Source organism: Camponotus floridanus, unplaced genomic scaffold, assembly GCF_003227725.1.
Source record: "Camponotus floridanus strain SB8 unplaced genomic scaffold, Cflo_v7.5 scaffold52, whole genome shotgun sequence".
Taxonomy (NCBI): domain Eukaryota; kingdom Metazoa; phylum Arthropoda; class Insecta; order Hymenoptera; family Formicidae; genus Camponotus; species Camponotus floridanus.
In genome coordinates, this window is record NW_020229681.1 from 1,435,881 (window position 1) to 1,449,174 (window position 13,294).

The 13,294-nt window shown below is 25.1% G+C and overlaps 1 protein-coding gene and 1 long non-coding RNA gene across 2 annotated transcripts; both read left to right on the forward strand.

Annotated features, from left to right (window-relative positions):
* The first annotated feature begins 1,956 nt into the window (after positions 1-1,956).
* On the forward strand, positions 1,957-9,766 carry LOC105247943 (aminopeptidase N). The gene is made up of 10 exons (XM_011252417.2): positions 1,957-2,487; positions 3,253-3,738; positions 4,317-4,500; positions 4,995-5,157; positions 5,493-5,574; positions 6,424-6,830; positions 7,902-8,176; positions 8,397-8,593; positions 9,305-9,601; positions 9,748-9,766. The coding sequence occupies exons 1-10, from the start codon at positions 1,973-1,975 to the stop codon at positions 9,764-9,766; spliced, it is 2,625 nt and encodes an 874-aa protein (XP_011250719.2). The 5' UTR covers positions 1,957-1,972.
* A 582-nt stretch (positions 9,767-10,348) lies between these two features.
* On the forward strand, positions 10,349-11,430 carry LOC112639230. Its single transcript, XR_003123378.1, has 3 exons — positions 10,349-10,403; positions 10,658-10,723; positions 11,281-11,430. It is a non-coding gene; the product is annotated as an uncharacterized LOC112639230 (long non-coding RNA).
* The last annotated feature ends 1,864 nt before the right edge of the window (positions 11,431-13,294 follow it).

Sequence of the window (13,294 nt, forward strand, 5' to 3'; positions counted from 1 at the left end):
TCTATTGATAACATATCGAGTCTGAATTATATGTACAAACTAAGGAAACAATCATACATCGTGACTTTATTATTTGTTTACATGGCATTGGCTATAATGTGCTATCGAATTCGTTAGTCTTTAGTGAACCTTTGGAGTGGTAAGATTGTGATTTCGTATATATGTGTGGCATTAACAACTTGTAATAATATTGTGCTAATTGCAATTAATTTCAATAAATAACTATATCTCAACACTTGTTACAATTTCAATAAGGTAAGTAACCACAAAAAAAGCATTTATATACTTACGAAAATACAAAATGTACGTAGAAAGTATTATTTAAATTAGTATAAGAAACAAGTTTGACAAGCACAATTTTACTTTTTACAAGTTATCTTTCTCAAAATTAGTATGAGAAACAAGCTTGACAAGTAGAATTTTATTTTTTACAAGTTGTCTTTTTCACAATTATTAAGAGATGTTTAATAAAATGTAGATAACTTCAAGAATGTAACATTTTGAACTAATTTTGAATTTAATTAATTTTAAATCTAATATTCAATGAAAAAAAAACTTTATAAATTATATATACACACACACACACACACACAGAGGGTGTCCCATTTTAACTTGGACAGTAAAATATCTCAAAAATTAAGCCCAGCAAACAAAAATGTTTCAGACAAAAGTTGTATGGTTTCGAGGGGGACATAAGATGGTACCATTAATTTGACCTTGAAGAGTCACCTTCAATTTCTTAAATGGAGAGCTTTCCAAAACACTATAATAAAATATTTTTTCATTGAATATTTTTCGAGTTATGAGGGTTGAAATCATTTCTTAATTTTACATAAACCATAAAATATTCATTTTTCGATTATCTTACCTTAATGTTTTTATGTACAAAATAATGAGAGAAATCAATTGGTGTAAAGAAAACATATAGTTATTTTTAAGAAAAAATATGTAATTGTTAATTATAAATTATATATTTTTTCTTAAAAATAACTATGTGTTTTCTTTATAACTTACAGCATATATCGATTGTGACAAAGCGAGGTGCACCTTGTCTACCGGCGGGGTGGTACGGGAGGGGGACCCCCGTACCAAAGGCCCCCTTGCACCCCCCGCGTGTGTGTGTGTGTGTGTGTGTGTATGTGTGTAATTATTAACAAAAAAATTTTATTAACAACTTGTTAATAAATAACGAGCAACAACTAAAATATTTTGAATTTTACTTAGGACAGTGACCTTGACAATATCTTGTCAAGATCAAGACGATTAGACCCTGGTGTCTTTTAACAAACTATGTAAAACAAAACAATTATTTTTATCCTTTTTCTTAGGAAAGTATTTGAGTCCGAGCCTTATATATATATATATCGGGAAGATCTGCCCTACAACATATTTAAAAATAAACCAAATCGGAGAGGGACCCCTTTTATGCATAATTACCGAAAAAATATTTTACATTACAAACTTTTTATTTAATTTTTTAATTTTTTATAAATTTTTTATTTTTATAAGACATAGATTTTGAAATGACGTGAATTATGTACGAAGATTAAATTCTCTTACTATAATTATCAATTAGAGATTATAACGAAACATTTCTATTGAGAGAATCACACTTAATACTTCCTAATAATTACTGGAATATAGTTCGTAAAATATTGTTAGTTATTTAAAATATTACATGTATCTTACGTGCCGTTTGCTTTGTAATATAATTTAAAATTCATGTATGATTTGACATGTAATGATTTGACGTTAGCTGTTTATTTGTCAGTATATATGTGTATATTTGTGTAAGAGCACAACTTGTACGAACAAGAAGCATAATATTGTGAGAGTTAATGCGATTAAGTTAAAAATTTGTAAAATTATACACATAAAAGAAAATGGAGAGCTCTAATTTTATTGTAATTTATGTTTTTCTTATTAAAAAAAAGTATTTTTTTCTACAGATTTCTGGAACGAGAAAATCGATATGATATTCCTCAAGTTGTTATTTAATACCATATTATTATATAATATATTAATATGCATGAGTACAACAGCATTTTTTCTCAAGGAGAATTCAAAGAATGATACGGATTTCACAAATACATATCGTTTACCGAAACATATAATACCATATCATTATAACATTCAGATGTTATGGCCAGATGACCAGCCAGAAATAACAAATTTCCTTGGGGAATGCCGTGTTTATATCAAAATTAATCATCCAATACGCCGCATAAGTTTGCACGCCCAAAAACCGCAAATAAATATAACTTCTGCATTTCTAAAAAAAAATGCAAATATGATTGAAAAGGAAATACAATATATTCCACAGAATGAAACGAAGTATAACGATAAAAGTCACATTCTCAACTTTTATTTTGCCGAAGAAATACCAAATGGAGATTATACTTTCGTTATGATGTTCATCAGTTTTTTAAATAATGATAATGAAAGTATCTTTAAGCTTTCTTCTCTAAACAGCACAGGAAGTGACATGTAAGTAAATAGCGAATATAATAAAAATGTTGAAAAAACATATATGTCTTATTATCATATAAAATTATTATTGAATATTATTTTATTTCATATTAAAGCTTTCTCCTAATTTTACTGCGTACATTTTTGATAATTTTTTGGATAATATACTTTCTTTTTGCAAGATTTAGACGTTATAGTTTGAAATGTATATATTTGTGTGTGAGAGAGAAAATTGTGAATATTAATATTTTAAAAATTCCTGAGAATGTTACTCAATGTTAATTAAGGTAGAGCTACTATTATATTGTAGAGCTACTATTACTTGAGTATGTTATAATTGAGAGTTACATAAATATGTGTGGTATGTTAATATAATTCACTATGATATTATTATTATTATTTTTATTATTACAATATAAAAAAATTGTAGTAATAAAAACAATAATAATAATAATAATAATAATAATAATAATAATAATAATAATAATAATGATAATAATAATAATAATATTATAACAAAATGTTAAAATATAATTCTTAAAAAGCAATTTTTAATTTTATAATAAAGCAATGTAAAAAGTATTTGTAACTTTATCGAATATATACGTATGAAACCTATAATAAAAATTAAATAATATTTAATACATAAAACAAGTCTAAACATTTTCTATAATATTGCATTATTCACGAAACTCATCTATATATTCTCCACTTTGTAATTAAATTTTAATGCAACGATAAAATTTTGTCCATTATACGAGATTTTATATTAAAATATTGTAGATGGCTGTATGCAACGCATTTCCAGACAATTGGCGCTCGACAAATATTTCCATGTTGGGACGAACCAGAACTCAAAGCAACCTTTAACATTTCAATAAGATATCGTAAAGAATACATTATTTTATGGAATATGAATTATGAAACAGAAACTGATTTTAATAATATCACAATGCAATGGATGCACATCAATATCCCTTTCAAAATCTCTACTTATCATGTGGCATTCTGTCTACTGAAAGATAAATGGTTTACATTTACTATTTCCTTGCAATACAACTTGGATGGTGCATCAATAAATTCATCTAAGAGAATCGTATGGAGTAGAGATTCTTCTCAAATATCTTTCGCGCAAAATGTTATTGGACAAATTTCAAGGTCTTTCAAAAATGATTTTGAAAACTGGGAAAAAATTTCGATAACCCAGCATGTCTTCATGCCAGGTCTTCGACATAATGCTATAGAAAAATTAGGTCTCGTTTTGTACAGGTAATAAAGATGAATAGGTGATTAGCTGATCACTATACATGATAGTACGCATAGACACATAGACACATATGCGAACATACACACACACACACACACACACACACTCTCTCTCTCTCTCTCTCTCTCTCTCTCTTAGTTATTATTATTATCTATTAATCTGAAGCGCTCCCACTTCTGATGATGAATAGCGCCGTTCTTATCTGCGTCTTATTATCAGCCAATAATAAGTTGTCTATTCAAAAACAAAATTTTGCAAAACGAAAAGTTGTCTTCAAATTAAGTCAGGAATATGTCATTTTAAGAACAATAAATTATTTTATTTATCCGGATATGTGTGTGTGTGTGCGCGTGCGTGTATATATAACATATTTTATTTAAAAATATCAAATTTCTCATCTATATCATATTCGAAACAAAATCTATTTGACAATAAATTTTTGAGCATATATCTCATCATTAGTTTCACTGCATATATTTAATGTAACATGTCTAATATAATTGGAATAAAAATTTATTATACTACATATTTGAAATACACATATTTTACGTAATTTCATTACTAATAAATAATTTTTTAGAGAAACAGATGTCATCTATGATGAAGAACTAGATTCCCTTGCGCACAAAATTGAAGTGGCATGTCTAATAGCACGCCAAGTGGCATATCAATGGTTTGGTATTACGGTCAGTCCTTCCTGGTGGTCATACCATTGGTTGAACCAGGGTATTGCTACGTTGCTTGGAATAAATGCTCTTCAAAAGGTTCTTTTTTATATATATGTTTATGTAATATTATTTCGCTTATGTGGAATTAAACATAAAATATTTGTTCACATAATGAAAAAAATCGTACTTAACATCTTCTTAGTATGTGAATAACATCGATCACCTAAATACTTTATATTTTTACAACATTTAAAACATAAATAAAAATAATTTAATTAATATAATACATGATTTATATCAGATATAGGAAATTTGCATCAAAATTCTTTTTAAATAATTTCAATGACATCCAATTTAATAGATAAATTACACATATTTTAAAGCCATTTTTGCTGGTTCTTTCTCTTTTTTTATTTAAATATAGAAACGCTTTACTTACACTAATAGCATTGTAAAATAGAGATATTCTTAATGAAAATAATAGTATATATATATAATAGTAGTAATATACACGAAATAAAAAAATATACGAGCAACGTATTGCTCTGATTAAAAATTGTTTGATCTGACATTAAACTTTTTGTTATTAGAATTTTGCGGAATTTCGTACGTCGGATCTATTTGTAGTGCAAACACAACAAGAATCTCTCCGTGTAGATCGTTTTTCTACCATTATAACGCCTCTTACAGCAAAAAACAACAAAAAACCTTTCGAAATTAATTCACTTTTTTCTTTTTCCTATTATACTAAAGGTAAGATTGAATAAATAATAAACGATTGTCAACAAAATCCTGAGTATAAATGTTATGAACAATAAGAAAGTTAATTCTAATTTACTCTTCCTTTTATATACATACTAATTTCGTTACAATAATGAAATATAAAACTATAAATGAAATGCTGTAAAATTATTTCTTATACAAACAGAAAGTGTAAAATTATAGGAAAACAGGTATATAGTACAAAACTGTACTATTTTACACGAAAAAACTAGATAGAATAGACAAATTTGTGTGGATTCTAAAATAAATTTAATATAAACATGTATATCTATATGCATTTTTTAACGTGTTTTTTTTCGTTGTAGCACCTTCTATATTGCGCATGTTGCGATATGTCCTCACTGATAAAATATTTAAAGAAGGCATTGAGAAATTCTATAAAGAGCAGTAAGTAATGCACAATAATTATATATTATAGAAATAAAAATAAATACGAATAGAAAAGACCTTAGTAATAAAATATAACAAAATGTAGTTGTGGATTAAAACATAAAATATACACACACACACAGAATGGAAAAGATGTAAACTGCAAAAATTCAATTATCTAAATAGCACTACCTTTTATTTAATTTTATATTATCTTCAGGTCAAATTTGAAAATTGCTCTTTCCAATATCTAAAAATAAAATTTAACAATTTCCATTAATGAAACAAGCCATCAATCGGTTTTAGACATTACAAAATGGGATTTATAAAATTGTTTCCAATTTTGCTTTTTATATTACATTTATAATTATATTATTAAATAATCAGGCTGCTATATTTACGATAATTGCGTTTCCGATTTCTTTGATTTCTATTTTCTGCATTTTTTGTGTTTTAAAAATAATTCTTTTGCAATTAAAAAATTCTTTTGCTATTTAATTACTTAAAAATAATATCAAACTTCTTTCATAATTTCAATGATTTCAACTATACTATATATATTCTAATATGATAAATATATAATCAATTTTAAATTATTATAAAATAAATTATAAATTAACATGTTTCGAATTCCATATATTATTAGTTACTCACGCTGGCTTTTCGCTTATGTTTATTACTTTAGCCTATTTTATAAACTGGACAATGTCGCTCAATGATAAAATTGAATAAAAACTTATATAAAAGTAACATAATATAGAACGTATTAATATACTTATGCAATTTATATAATGAATCAGTATTTTTTCTAAAGTAAAAAAATTTGTGTTTATTTATACAGTCATCAATATAAAATGTTAAATTTAGTATGTTTAGATCTGCAACATTCGATGATTTCTGCAACGATATGCAGATTGTTTATGAAGAAAGAAAGCAGTCCCATATGGAATCTTTTATTATAAAAGATATGATGACAGCTTGGATAAGCTACATACATTATCCTTCACTGAATGTTGAAACTGATAAAGACTGTAAGACTGATAAAAACACTCCTCCTTTCTTGAAAATACAGTTAGAAAATCACTATATACAGCTGTCACATGAATGGTGGATACCTATAACAATAACTAAACAGACAGAACTCAATTTTACAATATCTGCGAATCAACATAATATAGAGTGGATGAAAGTCTCATTTTCAAATTATAAACCATATTTCCTTAATTTTTCTGTCAAAGAAAATGAGTGGTACATAATTAACATACAACAAATGGGTAAATATTAATTGATAATTTTATAACAATTAAATATTTATTACAAATAATTAGTCGTTTACTCTATTTTTATATTTAAATATACGTATTTGAGTCTATTATTTCAATTGCTGTATCTATTACTTACAAATCCATGTTTTCTTAAATATTAAGTAAACATAATTATGCACAAAATCAATCACAAATCATAACAAAATTATTATTATATTATATTATTGGAATATATATACTTCTCGTTTAAATTAAAATATTAAATATTTTAAGTTTTTTTCATTACATAAAATTCTTGTAGATAATGTGCCATTATAATTTTACAAAATTGTATTATATTGTATATTGAGGTATTTTAATATATACGGGGTATCTTACAACTTCAGTACAATACTTTAACCCTTTGACGGCTATGAACGCATATATGCATCCAGCAAAACCAGAGTTGGGAAGTAACGCGTTACTTGTAACGACGTTACCGTTATAGTTACTTTTTTAGTAACGAACTGGTAACGACGTTACATTTTTTTTCTGTAACTGTAACGATAACGTAGTTACATTTTTTTACTAACGATAACGAATTTAACAATTACTTTTACCGTTATTTTTTATATTTTGAAAATACCGATGACATCGTATTTTTGTCATATTCAATTTTTAGTCATCGACATTCATATAAAATTCGATAATACTTCGGATGAAATTTATTGCTCTGAGAGGTGTCTGTAAAGCTGGCACGACAATCTACAAATTAAAAAAAAATATTAAGAGTTCTGATAGCACTTTTCATAGTTATATTATTTAATATAAATTATATTATATTTATATTAAATCTTTTACATATTTTTTATATAAAAATATACTATATATAACTACATAAATAATTACTGATTATAGTGTAAATAATATTATATATTATAGTAAATAACATAAGAAAAGGACAATATAAAAATTTGGAAATATTTTAATAAATTTAACGAAGAAAAGTGTTATATTAATAAAGAAAATTTTGAATGAAGAAAATATTTAATGAAGAAAAATGTTATATTAATAAATGAAAACTTTTTTTATGCACAATAGGATATTATCGTGTTAATTATAAACCCAAGAATTGGAAAAATATTGGAGATATTGAATTTATAGAATATCCGAATATACATGTTCTTAATCGTGCTCAAATTATCGATGATGCATATCATTTCGCGATGGTAGATGAACTCAACTTTTCTATATTCTTGGAACTCACGGAATATCTATCACGAGAGACAGATTATGTCGCATGGTATCCTATGTTTAAGATTCTCGAAGATATGTCAAGAATCTTTCCATTTCCAGATAAAATATTTATTTTCAAGGTAGACTATAGATATGTATTATAGATATATATGATGTTATGTATAACGATTTAAAAAGATTGAGAAATTTATAATAATATTTTATCCACTTATTAAAGTTTTATTAAAGTATCATATTAATTTACAATTTTTTTATAAATAATTCGTAAAACTTATAGTACTCTATTTGTACTATTTATAGTATTGCATGTATATAGTATTATATTTATATTACTTTCAGAATAAAATCTTGAACAGTTTGAATAGGCTTCTACAAAACATCGATTATGATAAAAAACCTAACGAGAAATTTGACGATTTAAGCGATTGTTTGAGGCAGGAAGCCAGTAAATGGGCATGTATTCTCGGTGCGCCAAATTGCATGAAAACAGCCGAAACTAAATTGCATCAACATCTCATAAATCCTGAAATAAACAAGTAAGTTTTTCTTACAATTTTAATCTTTATAATTATTCCATTTTTACTTTCATGTGATATAGTAATGAATAACAAGATTTTTTTTAAGACTATAAACTAAATAAATTTAACTAAACAATTAGGCAATATCGAGCCAACGCAGATGTAAGACGTGAAGCGATAAAAAACTACTTCCATTATCCACACTTTATTGATGATCAATCATACGTTTCGGACTCCTTTCGAACCTTCTTCAGTGAAATAAAGTCAAACAGTTCGACATTACGCGACCATCTCAACCGCATGTCAGATCTATGAATCTCCTAACGGTACAAGACGCAAAGGAAGATACATCGGACACAAAAAAACGCGACAAAGACGGGCACGAACATCTCGCTATGTCCAACGACTCTTAACCGACAATTAACGGAACGAGAATGTGACATTCTCGAGTCATTGGACATAGTGAGATGTTTGTGTCCGTCTCCGTCGCGTTTTTTTGTGTCCGATGCATCTTTCCTTGCGTCTTGTACCGTTTGATTGATTATCAATAAAGTAGAAGTAGTTTTTTATTGCTTTACGCCTTACATCTGCGTTGGCTCGATATTGCTTAATTATTTAGTTAAATTTATATATTTTATAACTGAGCCGTCAAGTTAGTTAATTTATTTTACTAAATTCCTATTAAATTAAATTCCTCTAGCAGATTTTTGACTTTCTTCTATATCATAGACTTTTGCCGTGGTGGAAACATTGGACATTCTGTAATGGTTTAATGATAGCGAACGATAGTGTTTGGTACAAAGTATGGATAATACATCAAAATAATCCTACTTCAATAACTTCAAAATTCCTTGCTTGTTCCGATAATTCTGCTATTATTATCAAATATATAGAAATGTTATTCATTGATTTTATTACAAAAATGAGGGATAATTTTTTAAATGATATTCTTTATATTATTGTGAAACATGCAAACAATAATAGAACGCTTAATAATATCTTAAAGAATTTAGAGAAGATACCCAGGTAATATATGTGATATTTTTAATATTTTTCTTTTATACACACTTTTATAAATTTTAGTCATAATAATGTATTGCATAAAATTTATCGGTAAATATTTATTTTAGGTTATACAGCTTTAAAAATTTTTATTTTCACATATGTTGTAGAGAATACATTCCTAAGTAATATACCGTTTTAATTTTGCGGTGGTCTCTTTTCGTTTTTGAGATATGCACCATATGAACTATGTGAAGCGAAATATGTCACATATATCAAGGTATCTCCTATACTTCAGATACAGATTGGGTTATATTTCCCGGAAGTGGAGCCCCACCGGGGGTGCGGAACCCACGGTGTTCACGCATGTATTTTTACAAGACGGAACAAAGATTACAAATACATATATTCTTCTTTAAACATATTTCTTCTTAAACTTTTTTTGTTAATAACTATTTATTAAATAATAAACGGCTTAAACTTTCTAAAAGTTATTCAGAAAGATGATCTCGGTAAATCTATATAGAAAAATATAAACATGTTTAAAATATAATGAAAAGAGACAAGTAAGTATAAAATTTCAAAATCGCATATTACAGGAACAAAGAGAAACCGCCGCAAAATTCAAACAATGTATTACTTAGAAATGTATTGTTTACAACATATATGAAAACAAAAATTTTTCGAGCTGTGTAATCTAAAGTAAACATTTACAATTTGTCATATATTAATTACAAATTTATTATTTTTAATTTATAGAGAACATATTATTGGAATATTAATTCATATTATTAATCATGTGTATTCTGAAAAACAACTTAATCAGGTAAATTTTGTAAAATTAAATATTATATTATAACTTATAATATTATATAATATACATTAACTTACTATTACTGATTTACAAATTAATTGTCAAACTTATCTATAAGTATTGCAAATATCTTAATTAAACAACAATTAACTTGTATTAATTATATTGAAAATACAAAATTACATTATACCTGATTTTCATAACAAAAGATTAAATCATAAATCATTGACAACAACACATTTATTTTAGACTCAAATTTATTTCAGATAAAAGAGTTTTTGACTATTGGACATATTTCGGAGCAACAACTATTATTTGATAAAATGTTAAAGGTAAATTTTAGAACGCGTAAATATCTTTAATTATTTAACATTCTTATTATTAACATTTCTTATTATTAATCTTTTTTATTTTTATTATTCTATTATATGAAGGGACGCATGTATATATATATATATATATATATATATATATATATATATATATATAAACACAAAGTTCTTTAGTTTTCTCAAAAGTGCTTATTTATTTCACGCGTCTCATCGGCGTCTCATCGTCGCATCGGCGAGCGGCCGATTTCCTTATCGCCTTCGATAAATATCGAAGTCTTCGCCCCGGGCGTAACAATATATATATATATATATATATATATATATATATATACATATTTTATTATATATATTTATTCAATATATATATTAAAGAAAGTATATATATATATATATATACATATAAACTATAAATATATATAAATATATGCATATATATATATATATATATATGCATATATATATTTCTTCTACAACCATTCAATAAACAATACTGCATTAGAGATTTTCATTTTAAGACAAGAATGTATTATTTATTAATCAAAATATTATTATTTTAGATTAGTTGCGTGTCAGAAATTGGCGAATTAGTTTGGTTAATCAATGACAAGCTAGAAATACGCAAATTTGAAATTTTAAGACACTTGAGGAAGTTTAAGAGAATTATTACAGAATATAAGATAAGAATATAAGAATATAAGAATATAGAGAAAATTATATAAGAATATAGGGAATGAATTTTTATATTATTATTAATTTTTTAATATTATTTAGTATATTATTAGTTGGGTGAAATTTGTAAATATCAAATTTTATTTATTCTTTACATGTCTTTAATATCTTTAATATTACAGTTTATTACTTTCACGAATACATCTTATCATATACATATTGTATATGTTATGCTATATTATTAAAGATTATGTAATGTTAAATGTATAAATTTGATATTATTAAAATTTTATACATATATGATATTAAATAATTTTATACATTACAAAATATTAATAAAGTTAATTAAATGTTTTAATCTTTTAATTTTATTTATAATTTAATATATATTACAATTATTTATAACATAAGCTACCATATTTTTGCTATTCGAAAATTTCATTTTATAAATATAAAATTCTATTTAATGTAATAATAACGAGTTGTATTTTTTGACTTTCCAATATAACATTTAAAAATAAAATTTAAGTAGACATATATGTGTGCATATGCATATGATTAACTGTACGTAAGAATGTAAATGTAATATCCATTGGTATATCAATGTAGTTTTATTTTATATTTATTTTATATTTATCCGGTATTTCTATGATTGCTAATCACTACAAATCAATGTTCTTACGAGTTTGTACAAGTCTTTTCACCTTAATATTGCCTTTATGTCAATCAAGTACATGTATCTCATATGTCAGATTTGTTTAAAAACGTTTAAAAATAAAAGGTAATTTGAATTACAAGCAAATGAATTTAGTTTTACAAAGTTAATTAAAACAAAAGAAAACCTTTAATTATATTATTTCCTACTGTATTTATTTTTATACTTGTAATTATATAATTATTTGAAAGAAAAAATATATTGCAAAACATAGGAAAAGGAATAGTATAATTTTTAATATTATACAATTATTTGTATGAAACATTTATAAATTTGAGAAATATTATTTATAAAATTCAAAAGTGATATTTGATACTGCTTGGACTGGAACTTTATTTGTCGATTTGTAATAAGATCTTTCTATTATACATAATAATATTATACATAATAATAATTATATATAAAGTTGTTTTAATGCAGAAGTGAATTCAAACTTTATATTTCATACATAAATTGCATTGCTATGAACAAAAAAATATGATATAAATTCAGTTTACGCAAACGTTAATTTTTAATCGAGGTACTTACGTAAAATAATTGTTGAATCCCAAATTCAAGATTTAATTTTAATAAATCGATATGGGGCATTTGCCCTAAAACTTTTCGGTAGTACCATCTGTTACGCAACAATTTATTGTATAATTTGTTGTACTTTATTAAATTACGAAGTCGATCACCCAGATTCCTTACGATCCCGCAAGTTTCATATACATCACGCTAAAATATACAACAGCATAATTATTGTTGTCAATGTCATATTAAATACAATTATCACCATCAATATCATATTAAATAAAATGATTATTTTATATCAAATGTGGGGCGACTCACTGTTTGAAGATAATTAGTAATAGCTTGTTTTCCATTCTCCGCAATGAAATTGCTAAATATCTTTACGTAATCATTCTTGTATTCCTTCTTTTAACATTTCAACATCTGTATTTATAGGATATGTCCTGTATTTATAGGATATGTTTCCAAACCACGTCGATGTGTAATTTTTAATAATAATAAATATAAACATAAATTTTTCTTTATATTTATTTTATATTTATTTATTTTTAAAATTATTATTTTAATTATTTCGTTATTATAGGTCTTCGATTTCTATACTAATTTTATAAATAATTCAATAAATGAGCAAATATATCATAATCAGCGAAAATCTAAATACTTTTCTACAAAGA

Coding starts and splice junctions, on each gene's coding strand:
- LOC105247943 (XM_011252417.2), top strand. CDS start 1,973: ATGATATTCCTCAAGTTGTTATTTAATACCATATTATTATATAATATA. Junction 2,488..3,252: donor AACAGCACAGGAAGTGACAT/GTAAGTAAATAG, acceptor AAAATATTGTAG/ATGGCTGTATGCAACGCATT. Junction 5,575..6,423: donor GAGAAATTCTATAAAGAGCA/GTAAGTAATGCA, acceptor TGTTAAATTTAG/TATGTTTAGATCTGCAACAT.